The sequence below is a fragment of the Nomascus leucogenys genome, chromosome 6 (genome assembly GCF_006542625.1).
Source record: "Nomascus leucogenys isolate Asia chromosome 6, Asia_NLE_v1, whole genome shotgun sequence".
Lineage (NCBI taxonomy): Eukaryota > Metazoa > Chordata > Mammalia > Primates > Hylobatidae > Nomascus > Nomascus leucogenys.
In genome coordinates, this window is record NC_044386.1 from 13506746 (window position 1) to 13533581 (window position 26836).

At 44.8% G+C, this 26836-nt stretch overlaps 1 protein-coding gene across 5 annotated transcripts in view; it reads left to right on the forward strand.

Annotated features, from left to right (window-relative positions):
* TRIO (trio Rho guanine nucleotide exchange factor) overlaps positions 1-26836 on the forward strand; it is a 363663-nt gene that overhangs the window by 288057 nt on the left and 48770 nt on the right. For all 5 annotated transcript variants that reach the window (XR_004030403.1, XM_030813916.1, XM_030813917.1 and 2 more), the window contains exon 35: positions 25813-26105. Coding sequence is in view for 4 of the 5 variants with exons in the window: in XM_030813916.1 (XP_030669776.1) it covers positions 25813-26105 (293 nt within the window). In the remaining variant the exon portion in view is untranslated. The remainder of the gene's footprint in view (positions 1-25812; positions 26106-26836) is intronic.

The following is a 26836-nucleotide window of genomic DNA, read 5'->3' on the forward strand; positions in this document are numbered from 1 at the left end:
GGGTCCTCGTCCGTCCCACGGCCACGAAAATTTAGGCTTGCAGATGGTTTGAAGGCTGAGTAAAGCAGGGTTTTATTGGGTGAAAAGGGAAAAAAAGGGGGAAACAAGGATCCTCCACGAGGCTGGACTCCCTGCTAGAGCACCCGCAGTTTGAATCCCAGGTTCCATACAGAAGAGGAGAAGCTGGGCTCCTCCCCGCTGCAAAGGGTGCAGACTTGCCGAGCGCCACCCCAGTGTGCAGGCTGGTTAGAGTGTTTCCAGGGACCCCCTTTCACCTCGCTGTCTCAGTAGCATCTGCAGCATTTCCCCCACTGTAAAGTTACTGTTTTTCTCTTTGTAATTAATAAATACCTTATGGGGAAATATTTTTGAACTGTGCAATACTGTTTCTCATCCTACCTTTACCCTCTAATTTTGGCATCCCTCAGTAGTTCTTGCCTGCAACACTGTAGTGCGTACCTAATGGTATTTCATAGTTTCCTCATTCCTTCTGAATTTATCAGTTGGAATTCTTCTATAAGAGCTGTCCCTCTGCCTCATTTTTAGTTTATTCCATTCTTTACTTGTATCAGTTGGAGTCCTGGATACTTATTGTGTGGATCATAACCCAGTGCTGTCATTGTTTTCTTCTTAGATTGTTCCAGCTGTGGCTATCAGGAGCCCTGTCTGTGAACTTCTGACATGCTCCCAACTTGTTTTAGAGCACTCCTTTACTTTCTGGCACTATAGGATGTTCCAGGCTCATATTGTATTTTGCCTGCCACAGTCCTGGAGTCAGCCATTTCTCCAAGAAGTCCTCCTGGTCCCTTTTATTGGAGAATGGTCTTAGAAACTAAGGTTTGGGTGCTAGGTATGCTCATTGCTGTGTGTTGCCATGGCTTCAGGCCCTCTTAGCAGATGTGTGTGTACCAACCCATGTGTACATAAACATCTGTATTTTCTGTCTCCCCTCCTCCATCCTCCCCACTCCCATCTCCATCTCTTCTTGTATTCATCTGTTTGCACACTGCTGAGACTAGGCAATTTACAAAAGAAAGAGGTTTATTGGACTTACAGTTCCATGTGACTGGGGAGGCCTCACAATCTTGATGGAAGGCAAGGAGGAACAAGTCACATCTTACATGGATGGCAGCAGGCAAAGTGAGAGAGAGCTTGTGTAGGGGAACTCCTCTTTGTAAAACCGTCAGGTCTTGTGAGACTTATTCACTGTCACAAGAACAGCATGGGAAAAACTTGCCCCCATGATTCAATTACTTCCCACCAGGTCCCTCCCACAACACGTGGGAATTCAAGATGAGATTTGGGTGGGGACACAGCCAAACCGTATCATTCCACCCCTGGCCCCTCCCAAATCTGATGTCATCACCTTTCAAAAGCAATCATACTTTCCACAATAACTCAAAAGTCCACAGTCGAAAGTCTCATCCGAAACAAGGCAATTCCCTTCCACCTATGAGCCCGTAAAATCAAAAGCAGGTTAGTTCCTAGATACAATGGGGGTATAGATATTGGGTAAATACAGCCATTCCAAATGGAAGAAATTGGCCAAAACAAAGGGGCTACAGACCCCATGCAAGTCTGAAATCCAGCAGGGCAGTCAAATCTTAAAACTCAAAAATGATCTCCTTTGACTCCATGTCTCACATGCAGGTCATGCTGATATAAGAGGTGGGTTCCCACTGTCTTGGACAGCTCTGCCCCTGTGGCTTGGCAGGGCAAAGCCTCCCTCCTGGTTGCTTTCACGGACTGGCATTGTCTGCAGCTTTTCCAGGCTCACAGTGCAAGCTGTGTCAGTGGGTCTGCCATTCTGGGGGTCTGGAGGGTGGTGGCCCTCTTCTCACAGCTCCACTAGGCTCCTGTATGTGTGTGTATGAGTTGACATCATACTGAAATGTCCAACTGCAATCTATCAACAAAGGCAGTATTCTAACCTTCTTCCTTTCCTCATTTGTAACCTCTTTCTTCGATAGTAAGACACTTGGATTTTATTCTCTGGAATGTGATTATTTGTTCCGTCCTATTCTAAAAGTTCTTTTTTTCCCTCTCCTGTTTGGAAATTGAATTTTTTACTAATTATGACTTTAAGACTCAACTCCACCCATTCTCACTATAGTAGTTTCAGAATTGCTAACCCATACTCATGGAAGAAACTTACAGATTTTTTTTCCTTTGGTTCTACAGTATACAATCAAAAAGCTGTTTTTCAAAGTTAGGTTAGTTCTTTTCTTCCCCACCCACCTCAGGGTGATGTCGTTCAGCTGGGTTCATTGGTTTCTGTGTATTTATATTCCATTTGGAGTATAGTACCCCTCACACACTCATGCCCTGATGAGCTGTGCCTGGGGCAGCCGTAACAAAGTACCACACACTGCCTGGTTCAAGCAACAGAAATTTATTTTCTGGAGACTGAGAGTTAGAGATCAGGGTGTCAGCAGAGTAGGTTTCTCCTGAGGCCTCTCTTCTTGGCTTGCAGAGGCGAGAACTTTCTTCTGTGCGTGTCTGTGCCCTCATCTCCTCTTCCCGTGAGGACACCAGGCATATTGGATGAGGACCCACCCTAAGGACCTCATTTTAACTCTTTGACCTATTTAAATTTCCGCCTCAAAACACAGTCGCATTCCAAGGTCCAGGGCTTGGGACATCAGCATACGAATTTGGGAATACACAGTTCAGCCCGTAACCCCACCATCCTGGTAGATTGTAATGATTTGTTTTGGGGGGATGTGAAATATGGCCATGATGTTAAGAGTCAGTGCCCAATTTGCTTGACATAGATATCACCCTTTTGTTCCTTCCCAGCATCTCTGGCTTTGGTCCTCAGAGACAAACGTTGTGTCCTTACAGCAGCACTATCTTGATGGATCTTCTGTTCTCTCTGTGACATTTTAAATTGTATGTCCAGCCATCAAATTAAAATGTCAAAAATTATCAAAAATACCAAAAAACAGAAGTTCTTGTTTTCCTTCACAAACTCCGTTAAATTTCTACATTACACGTATTCTCTTCCACCAAGTGCCTGTGACGTTTGTCTCTGACCCACCTCATTCGCTCCATTTTCACATCTCTCTCCTTTCTTTGCAAAATTCGACTCCATCTGCACTAAACCTGTCTCACTGTTTCATTCCTTTTTTAGGTCCTGTTCATTGACAATTCAGGCCTCTGTCATCATTTCCTGACCCCCTTTACTTACTTGCTAATGTTCTGACATGGCAGATAGACTCATTCAGCAGATCAAATGAGGTTAAAGACTCAAAGCTTTAACCTCATTCTCCCCTTTCTCAAGCCTTTCAGTAGCTTCCAGTTTCCTTTCTGGTTACATCACATTGTCGCTTCTGTAATTTGTTCCCAGTTAACCGAGTCACCCATCTGTTTTCACCTCCTTCTCCTTCCCACCCTCATGGCCATGGTTTTGAACCAGCGTTTCTTCCCACGGTCTGTTGAGGTCACTAACCCCTGTGTCGTCTTCTCCTGAACCGAGTCTGTTCAGATTCTCAGACCAGATCCCTGGCCATGCCACCATGGTAGAAATAGGCCTTGGCATCAAAACTTATTTCCAGGGAAATTTTGCCAGTGGTTTGGACTTCCCCCCTTTCCTTTTGCCTCGCCTCCTCTCCCATCGGTCATTTACTCACCTCTGCATTTCTGCTGGTTCCATGTTTCTGTCTAGTGGCTCAGGTTGTCGCCCTTCAGGGCGTGCCCTTGAGATAATTTCTCTTTACTTACTGTATAAAATGCCCTGTCCCATCTGACACGCTCCGCAGTCTCTCACCTACATGACTGGAAGGAGGGAGGGGACCCAGAAGGCATCTTCCTTCCTCACTCCCTCATCTCTGCGATGCTACACCTCTGACAGATGTGAACTTGAGGGTTTTTTTTGTTTTTGTTTGTTTGTTTGAGATGGAGTCTGTCACCTAGGCTAGAGCGCAATGGCACGATCTCAGCTCACTGCAGCCTCCACCTCCTGGGTTCAAGCGATTCTCCTGCCTCAGCCTCCTGAGCAGCTGGGATTACAAGCATGTGCCACCATGCCCAGCTAATTTTTGTATTTTTAGTAGAGATGGGGTTTCACCATGTTGGCCAGGCTGGTCTCGAACTCCTGACCTCATGATCCACCCGCCTCGGCCTCCCAAAGTGTTGGGATTACACGCATGAGCCACTGCGCCCGGCCTAAACTTGAGATTTGAGGTAATCAGTCCCTAGGGAAATTTCCCATACATCTTTAGCCAAAATTATTGTTCTCATTTTTAAGCTTAATCCTCTTTTCTTTCATAGAGAACTTATATTACACACAAAGTAATTAAATTCCCTGACAGCTGTTTTTTAGTTTTTAAATTAATGGCCCATGTTGGCAGTCCATATTTTTGGAAAGGGACAAAGTCAACTTTTTAATAACGGTTGTAGTAACTGAGACCTTAGAATGTCAATTAACTTGATTTCCTTTAGGTCATAATTTTTAGTGCTTTTTGCTAACAAAAGAGGAGGTTATTTATTTGGCAATAAAGTTTTCTTCTCTTACATAAAATGTGCTCTGTGCAGAACTCTGCCTCTCGCTGGGTCCTGGCATAAGTACACCATCTGGATCTATCATGGGACCATTTAAAGGGAAAAACAACCTTACGCTTTGCTTTTGGTGTTTAAAGAAGAATATGAAGCCTAACGTGGGCCCATAAATGCCAGACTCCCCTCTGCAGCAGTTTGTGAGAGAGCCGTTGCAGTACCTGAGACAGTTTTCTCTGGGTGCCCTGGATATATAGCATCTTGATTTTTATAGTAGTTAATTGTCTTAAACTCAGAAAGAAACTAGAAGTCTGTGCTGTTTTTTCACATTCTTTTTCCTTTGAGGATTTTAAAATTTTATTTTGCAACAAATGTGGGGGTGGGGAGTAAACCAAAATTTTAACTTTTTTTTTAAACTAAGGAAGTAAAAAAAAGGCAACATTCTTAGCAAAGCCGTATAAAACAGCACAAATAAAATTGTTTATACTGTCAAGTTAGATAAAGCAGACATAAGAATTATTAATATAAAGAATTCAAGATAGTACATGTTTTTTAAGGTTCAACAAATAGCACTTCCTCAAAGAAATTGTAAGCAGCTCAGAGCCACATTACAGGTTGAGATATGTGGAGGATGTTCCAGGTGACTTTTCGTCAGACCAAGGCAAGGGCATCCAGGTCTAGCGTGGAGGGCACCGAGGAACAGGGGAGCACACACACACCACAGAGGCTGGAAGTCAGACCCGGCAGTTCCCACGCCGTGGACGTTCTCCTCTGAAGCCATTGTGTGGTGTGGGACAAGGGCGCGAACATATGGAAACTTTCAAAGAGAGTAAGAATGTTTCTCAGCTAAGGAAAAGATCCAATTTCCAAGGAAGACAAGAAAGAACTTCTAAGATATGCTTTCCTAAAAACTCCCTATAGTTCACATGCAGCAATTTACATTTTCAGTTCTCTGGCTGCTTCCTGTGAGGAAGAATGAAGATATGTTTCTAATAAGTGAGGAGCGGCATTACAGCACAGTGATGTAACCAGTTGGCAATTAGACCGCATTACATTTCTTTTTTTTTTATCAAGTCACATCAGGAGGTGCTGTTTGGTGTGTGAGTCTCAGGGCGGACCTCCCTCCAGATGTACACAAAGCCCAAGTCAGGGAAGCCATTCAGAACGGCCTGTGTAGCGAGGGCAACTGTCACTTCACATTTCACTGAGTAAGGCAATTGCAGCTCTGGCTAGTGCAGGCGGGGAGAGACATCTGGTTTCCAGGGTGCCTGAAGAATTTTCTTGAGCTCCAATTAGAGTCAGTGTGGTAGAATGAAATCCACCGCGTCTGGGTATTCCCACTTGTGAAACCCAACTGCAGTGCGCGCGCGCGCCAGCGAGGGAGAGGCGCGCGCTGGGCCGGGCCGTGGGCTGGCGCCGGCCGAGCTACACACTGCCAGTCTGTGTGCCTGTCCCTGTCGCGTCCCAGTCTGTGTCTGAGTGTCTGTTTAGCTGGTCTCTGCTTTTGCTGCCAAGCGGGTGGCTCTAGCTGCCGTGGAGGGAGAGGTAGGATAGGGGTTCTGCACCTTTAGCCTCCAGTCGGCTCCGGTCACCATGCCCAACGGATTGAAGCCAGTGGACACGCTGGACTCGCTGTCCTCTGTCAGTTCAGCCTACTGCAGCGGCGGGCAGCCGGGCACCTGCAAGTACTGGATCCTCGACCTAGGTACACAAGCTCTCTGCAGATGCTCGGGCTGGCGCTGCTTTCTCTCTGCCTGCTTTCTTTCCGGTGGCTGCTCAGTGATTGACATGTGCTTGAAAACAGAAATGTTTTGTACTTGGAACCTGAAACGTGTTCTGTGCTGACCACCTTGGGAGGGGGCTGTGTCTCGGAGATGGTTTGTGGGGGGCCACTGGGAATGTGAGGAGCAACTGGGAACAGAGCACTGCACATCCATTGTGTGTTGTAAGACCTTTTTGATATCTGGGGACTGCTTTTGATTATCCCTTTTTTTTATAAATGGCATGTAAACACTCTAAAGTAATCTATGCTACAAATTGCCTTATGATTTTAGTTGGCTTATGTCTGTTTCAGGTTTAATTTTGTTTGGAGTTTTTCAGACTAGAGAAAACGACATGTCCTAACACATTTAGACTCTGGCTCTCCATGAGAACTACAGCCATATGATAATACAAAGTTAGCTGGGGAGAGGGATGCTTCCAACATTGCCGTTGTATTCAAGGGAGTGTCTGTGCCAGATTCTGGCTTTATCTGCGGAACTGGGGAAAAGACGTGAAGATGTGATTCCTGCAAAGGTTATTTGAGAGGTCGGTAAGCTTCACTTTGAGGAAAAGGCAACAGGATACAAAAGAGACAAGGTGAGGGGAGTTGGGTCTGCAGATGCCCGTGGAATGCTGCCCTGTTGCAGAGGCCAGCTTTGTTTCAGTAACCTTTGACAGCTCTCTGTCCAGACCATAGAGCCGAAAAAAGGAGTCTCTCACAGGGCGCCACCTGCATGCCAGCAGGAACGCTTTCTACCAGAATTTGGGTCGTGGCCTGGGTCACTTGCAGTGTTTGCCTTCACTTTCTTGCCAGCCGTTATCCGCGTTATGTGCTTCGGAAGTGGGCGGCAAGACACAGAGAGCCAAGGGGATCTGCTGAGACTTAACGGGACACTTCTAGTTTATTAAGAGCTCTGTGGAGAAGGGTCTTTCAGGGTGGAGGGACCCCCCAAAGAAAGGGGGTAGGGTGTTGGATCAAAAGGGGGGCACAGAAAATATGTATTGGGCATCAGAAGGGGAAGTGGCGCTGCTTAACTCTACCCATTTGTTCATGGAATACTAGGAGGTAAGAGTTGGCTGTGTGAATGTTGCATGTGTGGTTCTCAACATTTTCAGTAATACTTATTGTATTTTTGTTCACAAAACCTTTAAAAAGTCTTTGACCCTAGGTTCTTTTTGTCATATTTATGCTAATTGTTTTACCACTCAAAGATGGTGACCTCCCTGTCTGCAGGTGTGCAAGCTGGGTAGGTCCCTCGGGGACCCTGTGCACTAGGAATTCCTGCACTGGGTGGGTTAAAGTAGATGATGCGTCTGCTCTCCTAATTGAATGTAGTAATTTCTGTGCAGTGCAAAGAACAACTGGTCACATGAAAAGTCTGATTTGATGCCTCAGCCGCTAGCTAGCTCTGAATCTTGAGTAAATTACCTTCTCTCTCTGAACTTTTTCTTTGTCTGCAAAGTGGGAGTAACAATAGAGCATGCCCCTCGGGATACCATAAACATCCCCAAAGTTTAGAACAAAATATTTTAATGAACAATTTTTCTAAAGAGTAATGGATCTTAAGACATAGCATTCTTTCTGTAGAGGGAATTTTTGAATCTTAGCGGTATTTTAATTCCTTCAGAATTCTTCTCAAGGGACATTATTAAATTTGCTTTTTAAAGTACTGGAGGATAATTGTGCTGTTACATTTTTTGTTTCTTTCTATATATTTTTGTTGGTAATTCTTAAACTATTAAGAAGCTCTAGGTGATGTTCTTCAAGCTGTCACCTCAGAATTTTTAAGCTAGCAAAAATTCATAAGAAAAATTGATGACCCGTGTGGAATTTCCTGAACAAAAAATGATCACTTCACCATAAAGGATAGATAAGACAAAGCGAAATTCGTGCATATGCATGTGTGTGTGTCTGTGTGTGTGTAGAAAGTGCCTGCCCATCCTTTTCTAACCCTTATAGTAATTTCAAGACAATTACCTGAATGCTGTTATATCAGAGTGATGTTTTAATATTCTGATTTTACCTACTAAATTGATTATGGGGAAATATATATGCATCACATTTTAAAAGGAAGAATGATTCTGGGTAATATCCAAGAAATAAATCCCAAAGTAACTTTACAGTGCCCATGAAATCACTGAGTGTGATTGCAAAGCCCGTCTTACACCTGCAAGCAGTCTGGGGCTTCATGTGTTAGAGTACTTTGGGAAAAGGCAGTTTTCCTACTTCCTGACATTCAGTGGGACACCCCCCTGTCCAAATGTGAACCAGTCTTGCTTGGAGTAATCTGCACAGAAGCCTGTTTTATTTGCTGACATTGCCATCGTCAATAACTTACACAGACATGAGCCAGGAGTTTTACTGCTAAGCGATTGTTAAGAAAATAAGAGAAGGTAAGGTCAAGAAGAACTGTAAATCTTCTTTTATGACGTTTCCAATGGGAGAGCCTAGTTCTATGGATAAGAGAGTGGAACTATTGGGTTGGTTCTCATTCTGAAATCAGTATGCCCTTTTATAGGACAGATGGAATCTATTCCAGTGCTATACGTATTCCCCTGACTCAAGCTCAGGAAAAACATAATCTGGTGACTCTTCTTAACACTGAACAGACTCTTATACAAAGTGAACTGTGTGCTTTATAATTCTTGAATTCTCTTGAAGTCTTTTTTTTTTTTCTTTCTGTTTTGGTTAGGAATATGGATTCTCACCACTGCAATTTTTGTTTTTATACATTAAAGGGAAACATTCCAAAGACTAAATATAGGATAAAGAAATTTCTTTGCTGAAAAAATACATAATATGAACCTATTCTGAAAGTATCCAAGTGGATGAACAGTACTGCCTCAAATTAAAGCTGTCAGTACATGGAATATTCAGTTTCACATGAATAAACAAAAACCACAGAAGTACTTGTCACAATGTTGGATTGTTTCAACTGTGAAGACTGATTGTTTCACACAAGTTGCTGTGCAAACTAAATTCTATCTCAAATCGTTTTTTGCCCTTTAAGTATCTTTAAGTGAATGGTTTAAGACAGGATGTGCATTATAGGATAGTGGGAATGGTGTGTTGCTGTAGAAGCCAGTTTGTCCCTGCTCACCCCTACCTGTGTGATCTTATAAGTTCTCGATAATCTCACTGAGCTGCAGTTTCCTCATCTGTTTAAAACAAACAAAAAAAAGATAGAGAATGCTCGCTATTATGGTTATTATGCTCTCCAAAATCTACAGTGAAGGTTCTTTTTATTTCATTTTAAGCAAACTGCATTTTTAAAATAATTTTGTTCCCTTGCTTCCACGTTAAACAACAACCAAAAAAAGAGTGTTACACATTGAATTTGTATATATTTTTAGCCAAGAAGCAAAGAAACTTGAAGTTATTTGGTATCATAGCCTTTTTTAGAGTGAATATAAAATGTTGAAATATTAGAATGTTTTTGAAGTTAATACTAAAATTAGACTGAAACCTCCCCCAAAAGTCCCCAAGAAACCCACAGGTGGTTAGGAGCCTTCAGGCAAAGTGGCTTTTCCTAGTTTTGGAATTTTTTTCTTGTTTCTAGGCAAGGAGCAGGCACCCTCCTCGTTTAACTGTGTAATCTGTCTTTGGTATGTGCTCTTTCTAAGTATATCTCTTCAGCTAGATTTCGGGGGAACACAAATTTATAGCTTTTCATTCTGAAAAATTTCCTCCAGGTGCTCAAAGTTGGCCTCAGGGGCATGTGAGCAAGTCCATAAACAGAGTGACTCGGCCTGGGAGCTGGGTAACAAGCCATGGAATTCATCCATGGAGACTTCCTCATTTCCTCTTCCTGTCTCCAAGGAGTAGCAGTGGGGGCTGGGCAGCCATAAAGATGCTCCTATTAATTTTTTGCAATTCTCATATAAAACCATACAAATATGAGCAAACCACATACCCCCTGCCAAATGCCTAGTTTCTCTGAAACTGTGCTAAGTGGAAAACTCCCAGACAGAGCGAGCAGCAGAAGGGAACATAGCACCCTTAGGCAGCCACTGATCACATTGGACACATCTTCTAGTCTATTTATATGTAAAATGAGGCTTCTTTTGTTGATACTTTTAATATTTGACTATAAGAAACCATCTCAATCATATCCATTGTCCAGTTTCTCAGATGCGCAGTTGAGAAACCTTGCTATTGTTACTTCTTGTTAAAATCAACAATTCCTACTGTGGTGAAATAGACCTGTACCTATCAGCATGAGAAGACTAGAGTTATTCTTCTGTCTAAGGATACAGTCTGAAAAACTTCTGAGACAAAATATATTAGCCCTAAGGCAGCTAACTTCCCCTTCCTCTTTTATCCTTGAAAGCTGATGGATTATGGTAAGAAGTGGCCCAAGGGCACAGAAGTAGGCGTGCAGTTGAGTAAGGAACTCTTCCATAATAAAAAGGGGATGTGCTTATTATGACATAGGAACTGAACATGGAATGTTCTTCCCTTTGTCTCTCTCCAGTTAAAAAGAAAGACAGCACAGTGCCCACCCTAGGCACTCTGAGCCCCGGCCCCACGGAGGGGCGGTCTGCTTGTTTCCCACTGCCGCCTCCGGTCCGTGGCCGTGCCTTTCATCACACCACGGGCACTGATTCAGCCAAGGACAAGATCCGTGCTGTTAATTGGTGTTCTTAGCAGAGGCGTTCCTTTCATTCCCTTTGTCTCCATCTCCGAGCCTGCTTTGTTTCTGCCTGGAATAACTCCAGCCCTCCCTCCCTCCCTCCCTCGCTCCCTTCCTCTCTCCTCACTGTGATTACTCCGAGGCTTGACAGGCAGGGAAGAGTTCCTCACAGGAAGACTTAACGACGGGAAGGTGCAGGAGATTCTTAGAAAGCCGCCTTCTCCCGAGGCACTGGCAGCATGGGAGAGACAGCGTTTGAACCCCGTGTGGGATACATGGAGAACTCCAGAAGCAGTTGCTCCAGCCCACTTTTCTTTTTGTCTTTGGCCTTTATTGTTGTGGTGGTTTTAGTATGTGATATCCCAAAAAAGTGGAAGACAGCCCTCAATCAATGACAAAATGGTGATTTGAAAAATAAAATGCAGTGCCATTCAGTGCATGTGGGTGGGCAGGGGGAAGAGAGGGAGACAAGATGTCATAAAATCAAATTAGTTCAGGTCTTGGCGTTGCATCCCGTAATGCTTTGTGTGCCTGGGAGTAGACGGTACCTGCGGGGTGCATGCACATGGGGGCACTTTACCTCCTGCAGTCTGTGCGACATGTCTTCATCCTGTTTCCAAGTACTTATTAGCTTTAGTTGAGCAGCATTTTGCTTTTGATGGGGGAGTTACTCAAATATAATTGTAAAAGGAATTCCTAATTGGTTACAGCTTTTGTTTCTTTGTTTTTGAATTAAACGACCAGGGACTGTATAATATAATGTACTAGATATTTGCTTTGTGGTTTATTGGGGGGAAATAATCTTCTGGTTCCTCATTCAACATAGCTGTAGTTCTTTCTAAGCTAATATTCCATCCCTTGAAACTCTGAAACTTTAGCTAACCTTTGCTGGAGACAGTGTAAAGTGGCCGGGCGTGGTGGCTCATGCCTGTAATCCCAATACTTTGGGAGGCCGAGGTAGGCAGATCACTTGAGGTTAGGAGTTCAAGACCAGGCCGGCCAACATGGTGAAAACCTGTCTCTACTAAAAATACAAAAATATTAGCCGGGTGTGGTGGCGGGCACCTATAATTCCAGCTGCTCGGGAGGCTAAGGCAGGAGAATCACTTGAACCCAGGAGGCGGAGGTCACAGTGAGCCAAGATCAAGCCACTGCACTCCAGCCTGGTTGTGACACAGTGAGACTGTCCCATAAATTAATTAATTAATTAATTAATTAGAGAGAGTACTTGACAGGCTCATTGCGGAATACTCCAAAGCCACGTTTTTTTCCCTTAATGCTGTATTAAAATTAGTATGTTGTCATGGGGCTCTGTGAAAACATGTATAAGTTAGCATGGTTTATAGTACATTTTCTTGAATGTAGGTAAAAGATGTTTCCATGCTAGCATTCTGAATCTGGTATAAATTTTTTAAAATAATAATAAATGTATACATGAACGAAGAGAAATCTTTCACCCCCTGAAATAAATCAGTCATATAGTTTAAACCACTAATTGCACAATTTTTAAAGCCATTTTGCCTGGGAGAGTATTTTTATGTCACCTGCTTCATTTAAAGACATGTTTCAACTTTTTAAAAAATCTGTATATAGCCCCCTGCCCCCACCGTCTTTGGTATCCTCTTTAACAAAGCAGCCAAAGTGATTTCATTTTTTTCAACAAATCATAGGAAGACATTAGCCAAAAATAAATATTCATTATGAAGAATACACTTCCATATGCCTTCTTCACGTAAGATTAGATCTTTCATTGCTAACATTCCGTGTTTAATGTCAAGAACTATTATGCCCATGGGTTCAGCATTCATGTTTCTTAACTGGGTGAGCACCTCTGGAAGGCAGACTCAGATGGACAGAAGGGTGTGTGAGCACCGTGGGACTGCTTATTTCCCCCAAAATTAACTTTCTGTTTCTTTACATGATGGTTGTCTATTCAGGACAATAATAAGTACTGTATTGCCTTGGGAATAACTTCCCATATAGAGAAATTAAGAATCAAGAACCCATTATTTTATAACAGAGAGAACTTCATTATCCCTCAGTCAGCAGTACACAAAATAATAGTCTCATACGCATGCTGAATTTGTTTTGTTTTGTTTTGTTTTTAATAATCTTTCTTTGTATGAGTAATACAAATCTTGGGTAATTTTGTGAAAAGAACAGCCATTTGACTTTTTGGGAACACAGAGGATCAGAAACATCTGAAAAAGCCACACAACTAGAGGAGCATTCAGAAGTTCTTGCTTTCTGAGCATTTAAACAGACCAGAGCCCAGAGTGCCGCAGCAGGCTGTTGCTCCTTGCCTGCCTGGGGTGGGGGGAGCTGGGGGAATATGGGGTCACATGCTGCATCCTCGCCCTCAGCCTCCATCAGAGCATGGGTTGTCTCACAGCAGGCCTAGACGTGGCCTTATGCCTGTTGTTCTGTCATGCAGGAGAGGCACAGGGAACCAGATCTCCCCTGACCTCTGCTGTCAGACTGAAAAGAGGACCCTGGAACAGTGCCACATTGGGGCTCGATGGGGGCAGTGGGGCCACTCCCTGGCTGGAGAACTTTCCCCACGAGGGCTGATGCGACATCACCTTTCCATGGCCCACTACCCCCAGCCAGTGCTAAAGAGCCATGTGGATTGCGCATTAGGAGGGGGGCGGAAAGTTGCTGGGCGTGGATGTCTTCAGCTGGCAGGATGTGTGTGTCTTTCTGGTTTCATTTATATGGAATTTTTTTTTTTAAGTGTCTCTCTTTCACCCAGCAAGGCTATCTGCTTTTGTCCTTGTGTAAAAGTCAGGAATGAGTCCAAGTTCCCTCCCAGTAATCACTGGTAACATAGTTCCTTGGGGATTTTTTCCTTTTGTTATAGCTTAGACTTTTGGTTACAGAAAAAGCATACTGTTCATCTTCCCAAAAAATATATTTTAGGGGCTGGCTCACTTAAAAAGCAGTGAAAATAGCCCTGTCATTTCAAGACAGCAATATGGCCTAGACATTCTCCTCCAGTCAAGTCGGTATTTGTCCAGAGTAGAGGAAGATCACATTAAAAAGTAAGCCTTGGCCTACAGAGTTGGGTTAAAAAAGACTTTTTTACAACCTAGTGATTTTTTTGGCATCGTGGTTTTTAACAATGTGTGGCTGTCTGCCAGGCGAGCCATCAACCTGGGTCCGCCTGGTTCACCCCATCTCACCTCTGGAAGGAAATGGGAGATGAGGCAGGCAGAACAGACTGCTTCCGCAGCCGGTGGGATGAAGACACCCTCTCGGCCCCATCTCTGCTGGGAGGCAGTGTAGTGGGAAGCAGAGAAAGTCCCAGGAGGCGGCTTCCGTTGGCACTGGCATGTTCTGTTTGGTGAGATCGACGCGGCCGGCCTCCTCTCTCTAGGGCTTCTCACTCTGGGTGGTGATGAGGCCATTTTCTTTCAAGACGTGACTCACTAAGACTAGCTCAACAACCACCACTTGATTCATATGTTGGCCTCTTGTTGCTCGGCTGCTGATCACAAGGCAGAACAGCTATAGGCTCATCTTTTCCTGGAAGCCAACAGCCTAGTGATCAACTGTCCACCAGCTGCAGACCACGTGTTTCTAAAGCATTCCTGAGCCTCAGGCCAGCCAGGTCCTGTTCCGTTCAAGACATGTATAACTCAAGTCTCTAGCCTTGTTTTAATTCCTTACGTTGATCCACACTAGCCCATTTTTACTGTTATCCACTATCAGTAATTGGACTCTTTCTTCATTTATTTTATTTCTGAGGTGTTTTACACTTTCACTTTGGCAATATGTGAGATCCTGTGCATCTGATTAACCAAGCAAAGGATCTTACCATCTGTTTTCATTTACATTTAATTTCTTCACGTTTCTTTATTGGAAATTTCAGTGGTGAAAATAAAAAGAAAGACCTTTAAAATGAAATGGTTTCCTGACCAGAAATGCTGATAGATTAGCATTCCCCTTCCGAGAATCAGCTTGAGAGAAAAAATGATGCTCACAGTCTTGCATTTGTCTACATAGCTACATTTTCCAATGCTTATGTCATGTTTTCAGAAACGACGCTGAGAATAAGAGTGAGAGAGCCAGTGTGTACGTGCAACTTCCTTTGGCTTGTTCTGTTTGGTGAGATCGATGCGGCCAGCCTCGTATCTCTAGGACTCCTCACTCTTGAGCGGTGATGAGGCCATTCTCTTCTCATGACATGACTCATGAAGACTAGCCCAAAATGGGGAGACTGCTGTGTGTTCTCATTTTCAGAATTCACAAAGAAGAGCAGTTGTTTTTCACTGGGTTGGTTTTAATTGATGCCAGTGATTACATTGTGTTCTGGCATTCAGGGTCACCTGGAGGTGTCTGCTGGTGAAAGCTCCTCACTGAATTCGTGGGAGGGGGCTGCGCAGAGAACAGTGGAAGTGTTGGCCCTTCTCAGGCGGCAAAGACCATGTGTTCTTCATTACAGCATGAGCCGTGGCAGTGCTGTGTTGGGCCTCTGGTTGAATCTTGGGATTATTTAAGAAAAAAAAAGCTGGGGAATTTAACTTTCTCCTTCATGTTTTCTGTGTTCAATTCATATTTGAAAGCAAAGACAGAGTTCATATTTTTGCATTTAGGACCCAATGTGCAATATGTAAAATTTGCTTTTAATAGTCTTTTGCCACATTTTCAGTCATTACCATTCTCCAGACTCACGCTCAGTGCCTCTCTGGCTGTTGTAAAGATTTCCCATGACAGCATAACAAACAGTTGCAGCCCAGAATAAAGCCCTGGAACCCAGGTATGTGCAGAGAAGCAGAGAACCCCTGGGGATGCAGTGTCCATTCTAAATCTGGTGTTTCAACCCCGATGAATCTTTCTTTTCCAGAGGAACAAATTAAGACTCACTAGTACTCACAGACAGACGATACACGAAACATATGTAAGAGCAAGGTAACTGGAATGAACACATAGAAGTCAGCCAAGAAACCTTTCCAGATACTTGCTCACAAATAGAATATAGATTTAAGTTTGAAGAAATGTTTTAAAAATACCTGTATATTCCAAACCACCAAAAGAGTAACTGTATCACTGGGCAAGTCAGTTGCTTGAGATTTCCCAAGTAATACCCCAGCTTTGTCTCATCATCATCATTTTAAATTAATATGCATTGCCCAGGGGATGATTATAATCACTATGTAAGATGAAGAGAAGATGCAGTCCCTGGAAGTTGCATCCAGAGGATTAATTTACAGATTAACTCAGTTTTTATGTGATCTGCAAGAGAATTTCTAGTGCACTGTGGTCTTTTCTTTATTCAAAAAAAAAAAAAGGCCACCTTGATTCCAAAAGCATGGACTTCAAATCCAGTTTGAAAGTGTAGAGATGACAATCATTTACTCAGAAATTTTGCTCTAAAACATTTGAACAAACACAGTCAACAGTCATAAGCTAAGAATTTGATTATTCTTTCGAAGTAATTTATAGATCTGATTTTCACATTTGCCTTACAACCTCCCTTGTGTGGTGGAAGAACTTCCTGAATAAAAATATGATTTACTGCATCAAATTCTTGACAAGACAGAAGTTTGAGAAATTGCTATAGGCTGGTTATACCTGATTACACTGTGACTGCCCTCTTTTCAAATAGTCTGATGGAGTTATTTTCAGACATTAGAAGCAGTTGCTGCAAAGTGTCTTTGAATTAGCTTTCATCAGCACACAGCAATAACTGCTAAGTGAACATTTCTTTAAGTCCTTACAGCTATAATTTTAAACTAGCCCTTTGCTTCAAGAACTTGCCTCTGAGTTGTGCTTTATCCTGGTTAGAGTTTTTATCAAGACATCATTTCATTGTTCATTTGACAGATGTTTATGAACACCTACAATGGACAGTAAGATGGGAATATCTGTCTTTAACATAAGCTAGCTAAAATCGTTTGGGGGAGACAGCGTGGAGAATTTGAAATGCAAGACAGATGTTCACCGAAACTCTCCTGCTGTTGGGCAGGGCATCCATGTGGTGGCTCTGCCTCATCAGAAACGCCCTGGTTGTCAGTCAGCAGCAGCCCCAAATGTGTGCATGTTTGGCTGACGTTATGTGGCATGAGGGCTGCCAGTCACAGCAGAGGCATGGTGACCTTGTGGGATTTGTGACCCTGGCTGTCCAAGGAGGCCCGGCCTTCACAGCCCTGGCTCTTCTTCCCACTCTGGGCCTGGGGCGCTTGTCCTTGATTCGTCATCTCGCCTCTCTGCTTTATCTTGCTTTCTTCCTCAGCCTTTTGCAGCTTTTTCCTACACATCAATGTGAGTATTGCCTCATATTGTGTTAGGCTATAAGTTTACAAAGACCTTTTTCATACCTTTCCCCCCAGCAGCCTGCTAAGGCTAGAGGAATCACTGTCATTTTACACATCAAGAAACTGAAGCAAAAAGGGGGTCATTGACTCATAAGAACCCACACCCAGCAGGTGGCAGGGGTGTTAGTGGAACCCCGGCCCCGTGGCCTTGAGTGTCCACTCTTCTGTAAAGACCACACCAGGCAAATACCTATTAAACAGCTGCATGTGCCAGGCAGACTTTAAACTCCAGGTATACAGCACACACAAGGCAGCAAAAGCCACTTCTCCTGGTGCTTACATGCTGGTGAGACTGAGAAATGGAAGACATGCAGAGATTTGGGTGAAACCTTTTCAAATTCAGAGGCTTACTACTCTACTCAGCAATGCAGTTGTTACTCTAGAACACTCAGAAGTCTTTAAGACTTTTTTACCATTGTGAAAATAAAGGGAGGGTTAAAGTGAAACATGATCCTCCTTGGTCTGCGACCAGCAGGATATGGTCCTTTCCCTCCTTTTAAAAAAAAAAAAAAAAAAAAAATTTTAAGGCTTTTATTAATCACAGATGTCTCAAATTTACAGACTGGGCCTAGAAAGCAGCCTCTCTTCTCCAGGCAGTCCCCGCGTTTTGTGTGTTCACGTGGTGAAACTCTCTCCTGCGTGGGGCTGAATGTCAGCACTTCTGCTTTCTCTTCTTTCTTTACCTTTTTTTCTTTTTTTATTTAAAAAGAAATCTAGCATGGACTTTTTTTGAACTCTTATTTCAGCAAGGAAGCCATCTACATAAGGATTTTTCCCTCCTCAAAATAAGAAGGAATGAACTTGAATTGACTTTCTCTTGGTGCTTCAAGCAGATCACAGATGGCTTTCTCATGCGCACAGCTGAACATCTTTTTAAGTGACTGCAATGTGCTGATAGTATCTTGTGCTCAAGTTTACTTTGTTCTATTTTAAAAATAGAAATAGAATTGAAGTAATTCATCTAGATTGCTTCATTCATCCTTCATATTAAAAGTGATTTTTAGTACGTCCTAGACGCCATGTTCGGCCTGCAGTTACAAATCTAATTGTGATGAAAGCTAATTCTCGTTTTCTGGGTACTCATAGTTGATATAAATACAATCTAGTGAGTTCTGTGCTATCATAGAGTCCTTTATGCCTCAGCCATCTACATTTATAAACAGCACTTAACAGTTTGTAAAGTTTGTTTGTTCTCATTATTTCATTTAATCCTATTATAACCCTGTGAGATGTGGAAACTCACATGCCAGGATGTTTGCTGTGGAGTGGGAGTGCCAGGTTCACTCAGGCCCTTTGACGAGTCCAGCATTCTTTCTGACATCCCTTATGGATCATCCCTCTGGGCCTTGGATCAGTGGGTTTCCCCAGGCTGAAAAGGGCGAAGCACATTCCCAAACCAGGCCTAGTGGGAACTGAAGGCATTCTTGCTGATGAGAAAGTTAGCGATGGGGTGAAAAAGCAGGACTGAGAGTTAGTTGACTTTTTTTCTCCCAAAGTGGTAGGAGTTCAGGGAAAGGCAAGAGATGAGTAACTATTTCTTTGCATAATAGATGGGTCTTTTATTTTTGAGACAGGGTCTCACTCTGTCACCCAGACTGGAGTGCAGTGGCACAATCCTGACTCACTGCAACCTCTGCCTCCTGGGTTCAAGCGACTCTTCTGCCTCAGCTTCCCAAGTAGGTGGGACTACAGGCGTGCGCCACCATGCCAACTAATTTTTGTAATTTTAGTAGAAACGGGGTTTCATCATGTTAGCCAGGCTGGTCTCGAACTCCTGACCTCAAGTGATCCACCTGCATCAGCCTCCCAAAGTGCTGGGATTACAGGCATGAGCCACTGCGCCTGGCCCAGATTGATCTTTCATGGTATTTCTCAGGTCAGTTCTGTCCTGAGTCCCCACCCCCACGCTGCTTTACCTGACAGGCAGTGTTCACATACACTTAGTCTGGACTCTGCCTTCTGAGACAGCAAAGCAGTAGCACAAGTGAGAGATGAGTCGCTAGAAAGGTTGCCTTATTTGCTTTGAATTATCATCTTTGAATAAATAATTCACAAACTCATGAACTTGACTAAAATTAGATGTTACTTGTGTTCACTTCAAAACTGATCAGGATATACCAGTAACTCAGGACATCACCATTCATAGTGGTTGACTTATCAGTCAGTATGCATAGGCTAAGAAATAACAGCTTGCAGCTGGTTTGTTGGCTCACCTGTTTGTCATTTATTCAGTGTATACTCATTAAGCTCCAGGTGTATGCCAGGCTGCCTGCTGGCAGCTGGGCATGTAGTTGGAAACAACCAGACATGGTGCCCTGGAGTCTAAGATTGTGGTTGGCTTCCTGCCTTCACAGTTGCCCAGCTAGGAAAATGTTGTATCCGAAGTTGGTGGGTTCTTGGTCTCACTGAGTTCAAGAATGAAGCCGCGGATCCTCGCGGTGAGTGTTACAGTTCTTAAAGATGGCGTGTCTGGGGTTTGTTCCTTCTGATGTTCAGACGTGTTCAGAGTTTCTTCCTTCTGGTGGGTTCGTGGTCTCACTGGCTTCGGGAGTGAAGCTGCAGACCTTCGCAGTGAGTGTTACGGCTCTTAAGGTGGCGTGTCTGGAGTTGTTCATTCCTCCCGTCCGGAGTTGTTCATTCATCCTGGTGGGTTCATGGTCTCGCTGGCCTCAGGAGTGAAGCTGCAGACCTTCACGGTGAGTGTTAACAGCTCATAAAGGCAGTGCGGACCCAAAGAGTGAGTAGCAGCAAGATTTATTGCAAAGATAAAGCTTCCACAGTGTGGAAGGGGACCCGAGCAGATTGCCACTGCTGGCTCGGGCAGGCTGCTTTTATTCCCTTATCTGACCCCACCCACATCCTGCTGATTGGTCCATTTTACAGAGAGCTGATTGGCCCATTTTACAGAGAACTGATTGGTCCGTTTTGACAGGGTGCTGATTGGTGTGTTTACAATCCCTGAGCTAGACACAGAGTGCTGATTGGTGTATTTACAATCCTCTAGCTAGACGCAAAAGTTCTCCAAGTCCCCACTAGATTAACTAGACACACAGCACCGATTGGTGCATTTACAAACCTTAAGCTAGACACAGGGTGCTGATTGGTGTGTTTACAAACCTTGAGCTAGACACAGGGTGCTGATTGGTGCATTTACAAACCTAGAGTTAGACACAGAGTGGATTGGTGTATTTACAATCCTTTAGCTAGACGTAAAAGTTCTCCAAGGCCCCACTAGATTAGCTAGACACAGAGCGCTGATTGGTGCGTTTACAAACCTTGAGCTAGACACAGGGTGCTGATTGGTGTGTTTACAAACCTTGAGCTAGACACAGAGTGCTGATTGGTGTATTTACAATCCTTTAGCTGGACATAAACGTTCTCCAAGTCCCCACCAGATTAGCTAGATACAGAGTGCTGATTGGTGCATCCACGAACCCCGAGCTAGACACAGAGTGCTGATTGGTGCATTTACAATCCTCCGGCTAGACATAAAAGTTCTCCAAGTCCCCACTGGACTCAGGAGCCCAGCTGGCTTTGCCTAGTGGATCCCGCGCCAGGGCCACGGGCGGAGCTGCCCGCCAGTCCCACACTGCGCACCTGCACTCCTCAGCCCTGGGGCGGTCGATGGCACCGGGGGCCACGCGGAGGCCCACCGCGGGAGGGGGTGTGGTGCTCGGGCATGGCAGGCTGCTGGTCCCAAGCCCTGCCCCACAGGGAGGCGGCTGAGGCCTGGCAAGAATTCGAGCACGGTGCAGGCGGGCCAGCAGTGCTGGGGGACCTGGCACACCCTCTGCAGCTGCTGGCCCGGGTACTAAGCCCCTCACTGCACACAGCCCCAGTTCCCGCCCACACCTCTCCCTCCACACCTCCCTGCAAGCAGAGGGAGCCTGCTCCAGCCTCAGCCAGCTCAGAGAGGGGCTCCCACAGTGCAGCAGCGGGCTGAAGGGCTCCTTAGGCGTGGCCAGAGCAGAAGTCAAGGCGGTGCTGAGAGCGAGCGAGGTCCGCCAGCACGTTGTCACCTCTCAATGTGATCATGAGCCGATTCCACAGGGCTCTGACCACAGGGCTCTCCTCCTGAGGGCTACTCTTGTTATGGGTTTGAGCCATCCACAATCAAATCCTGAGCAAAAAAGTAAGGACACAGTGCCAAAAGGACAGGAGCATGCCTGCATAGTGTGGGCGTCTAGGCAGGGGGCTTCATGCTCCTGTGTTCACAGCCATCAAGGCCTCTTCTGGGGAAAGGCAACTGTGTGCACAAAAGTAATTTAAGATCTTCCCACGGAGACTTCAGAATTCTAGAGCTCTGTGTTTATGGTGTGATGTATCATCCTGTGTCCAGCAACTTTGGAGACCTTAATTCTGCTCAAGATACCATTAGGACATGGGATTCAATTCAAAATTCGCATCAGAGTAGCAGATTTAGTGGGCAAAGTCTATATTTTCAGGTAGTTAAAAATAATAGATATGTTATTTCATTCTGTTAATGATGGTATTAATTTTAAAGCTTTTTTAACTCCTAATGTGTACATTGTATTACAACCCAGCAAAGAGCATAGACATGGGCTATTACATTCCATTGATTTAGGCCAAAGGAATTTCTATTGTGAAAAGAAAAAAAAGAGTTTTTTCTCCACCAGAGAGAGTCAAATAGCATGAAGTATTGAGCATTCTTGTTAAAATAAAAAAAAAAAAAAGAGAGAAAGGGTCATAATTGTCCCTCTATATTTGCAGACTTCTGAAACAAAATTTTTTTCAAGGTAAAATTTTTTAAATTCCACAAAATTTTTCTCATAATTTATGAACACTGCTAGCATTTTTCTAAGTCATAAATATTCTGGTGAAATGAAAGAATGTCACTTCCATCATTTGGTAAGTAGGAACTCGGGGCAAGAACTGCTTCTTCTCGTCAATGGCAGTTGTCACACAGTCCTTTGCATTTAATCTGTGGCACTGATGAGCTCCCGCCTGGGCAGCCCTGACCTCCCCCTGCCCCATACTAGGAGGGATCATTTAGGCTATAGCCACATTTTTAATGTTTAACCTGCCAGGTAAGCAGGAAATCTCTTTCAAACCAGCTTCCCAAAGTGCAAAGAACCAAATCCCTTGCAGCTGAGCCTACAGAGAGAAGCTGGGGAATGACATATTTAATTTCCTTTTCTTCTTGAACCATTTTTACAACAACTAACTCCTTTCCCAGGCAAGGCTAAGAGTCCTGGGAATCCTTCATAACGCCAGCTGGGTGCCACAAAGCATTATTAATTGGCTGTGGTTCCTTCTCTCATGCATTCAGAGGCTGCTGGATCTGCTGAACAGTAGGGAGGTCTGTGTGCTTCAGGGCTGCCTTGCGTCCCTGCCTGCCCTGCACGCTCTTTTCCAAGAGCACGCCTGCTTCTCTGTAGCCCTGCAAGTCTGGATGGACAGAGGGACCAGGTCAGAACACTTGGTAGGAGTCACTTAGGCTTCATACCACTCCTATGCCAACTCCCCGCAAGTTGTAACTTACAGGCCCAAAAATGTCCGTGAGGTTGATTTATTGGCTGAGGTCCTACTACTTGTGATGTGTAAGTGTTCTGCTTATGAATGTTCAGACCTGCACTTGATTTCATTTTACTAAAATAAGTGGGCCTGGGTCTTTTTTTTTTTTTTTTTTTCTTCCATCAGTTTATCCAAGGCACAGCGGAGCTCCGTGGTGACACCTCACCACATCTCAGGCATCCGGGGTGTCTCCCGACCTCCCCACGGGCCACACTCATAGTTCCTTGTCTTGTGCAGTTGTGAATCTATGTCAAAGAAAAGACTGTCCTTAAAATATGAGCTGTGGGCCAGCTTGCTGTTTCTTTAGACTATTGATTTCTGATGTTTCCATGTAATACTTGTGTGCCTACTGTATGCCAGTCACTGTGCAGAGCCCTGGAAGTACCTCAGGTCCCAGATAGATGAGGCCCCTGCCTTCCTGGAGCTTTTATTCATTCTCCTGACCCAGTGCCTGGGTTACCTGTGCCCACCTCCCTCAAAGGCCAGCTTCAGTGCCATCTCCTTCAGGGACCCTTCCATGATTCCTCCTCCTGTTGCCCCTTCTCAACCCTAACAGGGTTTGTACCTTGCCTATAGTACAGGATAATTTTGTGATCCAAATGCCACTGTGTGGTGAGTCACATGGATGAAGAAACTAGGTGTTCCTTATCTCTGTCCAGTGGGAAATCGGGGGCTTGGCTCCAAGTCACAGCACAGTAAGTGACTCTGAAATCTGCCACCTACTCCACCTGCTGTGAGCAGTGCAGGGTTCTGCTAGCAGTTGGTGCTTTAAAAAATATTCATTGAATAAATTGTCATCTGACATAGAGATTATCCAAACTCTGCCCTTCTCTTTGTCCTTCCTGAGGCTAGGAACTGTGTCTACCTCATTTGCATTTTATCTTAAATCAGCACCTGAGAAAGTCCCTGGGAATGGATTTCATTCTTTTCCTACCTCTTCCAGACCATACCGAAGGAAAGTGAGACTGACAGGGAAATGTTTTAGTAACTCTTGTTTAAAAATAGAGTAAATATATGAGAAAATACATATACGTATATGTACACAAACATAATATAGACACACATACAGAGGGGAAAGGGTTATCATTCTTTAACAGATATCGATGGGTTCTGAACCAGAGTTTGCCTCTGAGAAAAATCTAGATTTTGAAGAATGAATGATCCTGCCTAAAACACATCATCTGTTTCTGGAAGATTATACCCTTCACTAATCCGTGTCTTGGGCGAAGGAAGGAACGGGACAGCAGTGACGGGCGTGTGCTGTCTAGTCCCAGTGTCGGGAGCACGTGGTGGGAAACTGCTGCTGACTTTGCTCCTGTAATCACAGGGTTCACCTGCAGCAGGGAAGGGCATCCAGAGCCAGAGAGGCAGTGTAGCCCCTACAGGTATCTGCGCAAAGGAGTAGCTCGCAAGATTACTTGACTTGAGAAGATAGCAAGCACAGCGAATGATCGTCACCGTTCTGCTTTCTAAAGTTGGTCACTTCATTCCATGCCACCATGGTGGAGCCCCTGAGCCAAGAGCTCAGGAAGGGGCCCAGCAGCCTTCACGCTCACTGGTTTGCAAGTTGTACAGTAGACGTCACACAAGTCCGTGGATTGGCTGAGTGTCCGCTGTCACCCAAATTTCAGATTTTTAATACAAAAATTAGCTGGGTATGGTGGCAGGCGTCTGTAGTTCCAGCTACTTGGGAGGCTGAGACAGGAGACTCTTCAACCCGGGAGGCGGAGATTGCAGTGAGCTGAGATTGTGCCACAGCACTCCAGCCTGGGTGACAGAGCGAGACTCCGTCTGAAAAACAAAACAAAGGAAAATTGGATTTTTTTTCTTTTTTTCTCTTGAAATGTCATCCACTCCAGATTGACTATATTTAATTTTTGAGATTCAATGAGAAGCTGATTTGGATATATTTTCTATAGAGCATTTTGGTTATTTGAGGAAGGCTTCTCCTCCTCGCATTTCTTTTCTTTTTTTTTTTTTCTTTTTGGAGACGGAGTTTCACTGTCATTCAGGCTGGAGTGCGGTGGTGTGATCTTGGCTCACCGCAAGCTCTGCCTCCTGGGTTCATACCATTCTCCTGCCTCAGCCTCCCAAGTAGCTGGGACTATAGGCGCCCGCCACCACGCCCAGCTAATTTTTTGTATTTTTAGTAGAGATGGAGCTTCACCATGTTAGCCAGGATAGTCTCAATCTCCTGACCTCGTGATCCACCCGCCTCGGCCTCCCAAAGTGCTGGGATTACAAGCGTGAGCCACCGCGCCCAGCCCCCTCAGATTTCTTTTTAAAATGTGGTGGCATTTTTGTTCATTGTTGCTGATACTTACTTTGGCACATGCGGTAAGTTTGTCAAGGCTATGAGCAAAATCCCTGTGTGCCGCCGTGGCCTTGCCGTGAACAGGAAAGAGGCTGAGGGCCGCTCCTCCGAGAGCCCCACCAGCTCTGCCGCTTTCCAGTCGCCGGCTTTGTCCTGGATGCTGGTCTCCCAGAGGCTGCTGCTGGTCAGAGTCTCACCAGCACAAATCACTGTCATTTTATCCGTAATAATTACACGATTCTGCTTTTGTTCACTGGTAGAGAATCAAACTAATGCATTTCTGCGACAGGATTAGCTTACAGTAAGCATGTCAGTTGGCAAAGCTAAAACTTCTCAAAATTTCCTTTAAATTCATTCTTCTTTCTTGGCTTTTGTCAAGAAAATGGGTGAAAATGATTTTAAAATTCTGCTCTCCAATGTCTGCAGTACCAATGTCCACAGTATTTTATGTGATGAATGACATCTTAAATCTGGCTGGTAACGATGCTGGTCTTAAGGATTGGTGACATGGGTGATTTTGGAGAGGACAGTGCATCTTGAGAATGATCATCTCTAGCAGAACTCAGGTTTGCTACACATTTGAGAAGAGAGTGTGTGTAAAGCATCAGCCCGTCATCTCACACCCCGTAGGCAAAGCCCGCAGGCGAGGCGTCCCAGCCCACTGGCTTCCCTGCAGCCTGCGGGCTAATGGCACGGTGTCCCCACCGGAGGGTCTGTGCGAGTCAGTGACACTCCCTCTTCTTCTCCCTGGCAGACTCACTCTCCGTCTCCAGCAATGATGCCAGTCCACCCGCATCCGTGGCTTCCCTCCAGCCCCACATGATCGGGGCCCAGAGCTCGCCGGGCCCAAAGCGGCCGGGCAACACCCTCCGCAAGTGGCTCACCAGCCCCGTGCGGCGGCTCAGCAGCGGCAAGGCCGATGGGCACGTGAAGAAGCTGGCGCACAAGCACAAGAAGAGCCGCGAGGTCCGCAAGAGCGCCGACGCCGGCTCGCAGAAGGACTCTGACGACAGTGCGGCCACCCCGCAGGACGAGACGGTCGAGGAGGTGAGGCTCTGCCTGCTGGGCTTTTGCTGCAAGAATAGTTGCTTATCTTATGAGTAAACTGGTTTGGTTCTGTTTTCCACACTTACTCAGAAACTACCATTCAAGTCTCTGTTTCGCAGACTGTGATTTAGTGGAGGCACCTTGAAAGAAAATTGAACCCAGTAAGCACATTCAGGACCACGTGTGGCTTCTGATTAAAACCAACAAACAAAACAGACCACCATGCGCCCCAGGCCCAGTCAGCCCCCAGGCCTGGGCCAGGAGGGAGCCCAGACTGTGGCTTCAGGACCCTCTCCTCCCCACTCCACCATGAGGCAAAGCCAGAGGCTCTGTGTAGTCTGCAGAAGATTTGGGCAGTCTCTGAGCTGATCATTGTAGCAGCATTTTGCAGAGAAAGCTCAAACTGGAAATTTGGAAGGACTTGTGGAGTGTTTGCATTTTCCAATTGTTTTTCCCCAATATTTATTATACTTACAGCTTGTCTTGAGTAGAAAATAACCAGTTAATTTACTTTGTTGACCCAGTAGTAAACATTGGGTTATTCCCATGTCACCAAAGATAAGTGCATGTAGGTCAGCCAGGGATTTTTTATGTCCTATTGACAAGGGGAGGCTTTAAATTATATTGCAAGAAACAGAATTCCTTCAGGATGCTGGAGATGGCCTTCAGCACTGGTGGTGTCAGTGAGGGGTCCTCAGAGTTTTTAACTTGGATCGACCCCTGACTCAAGT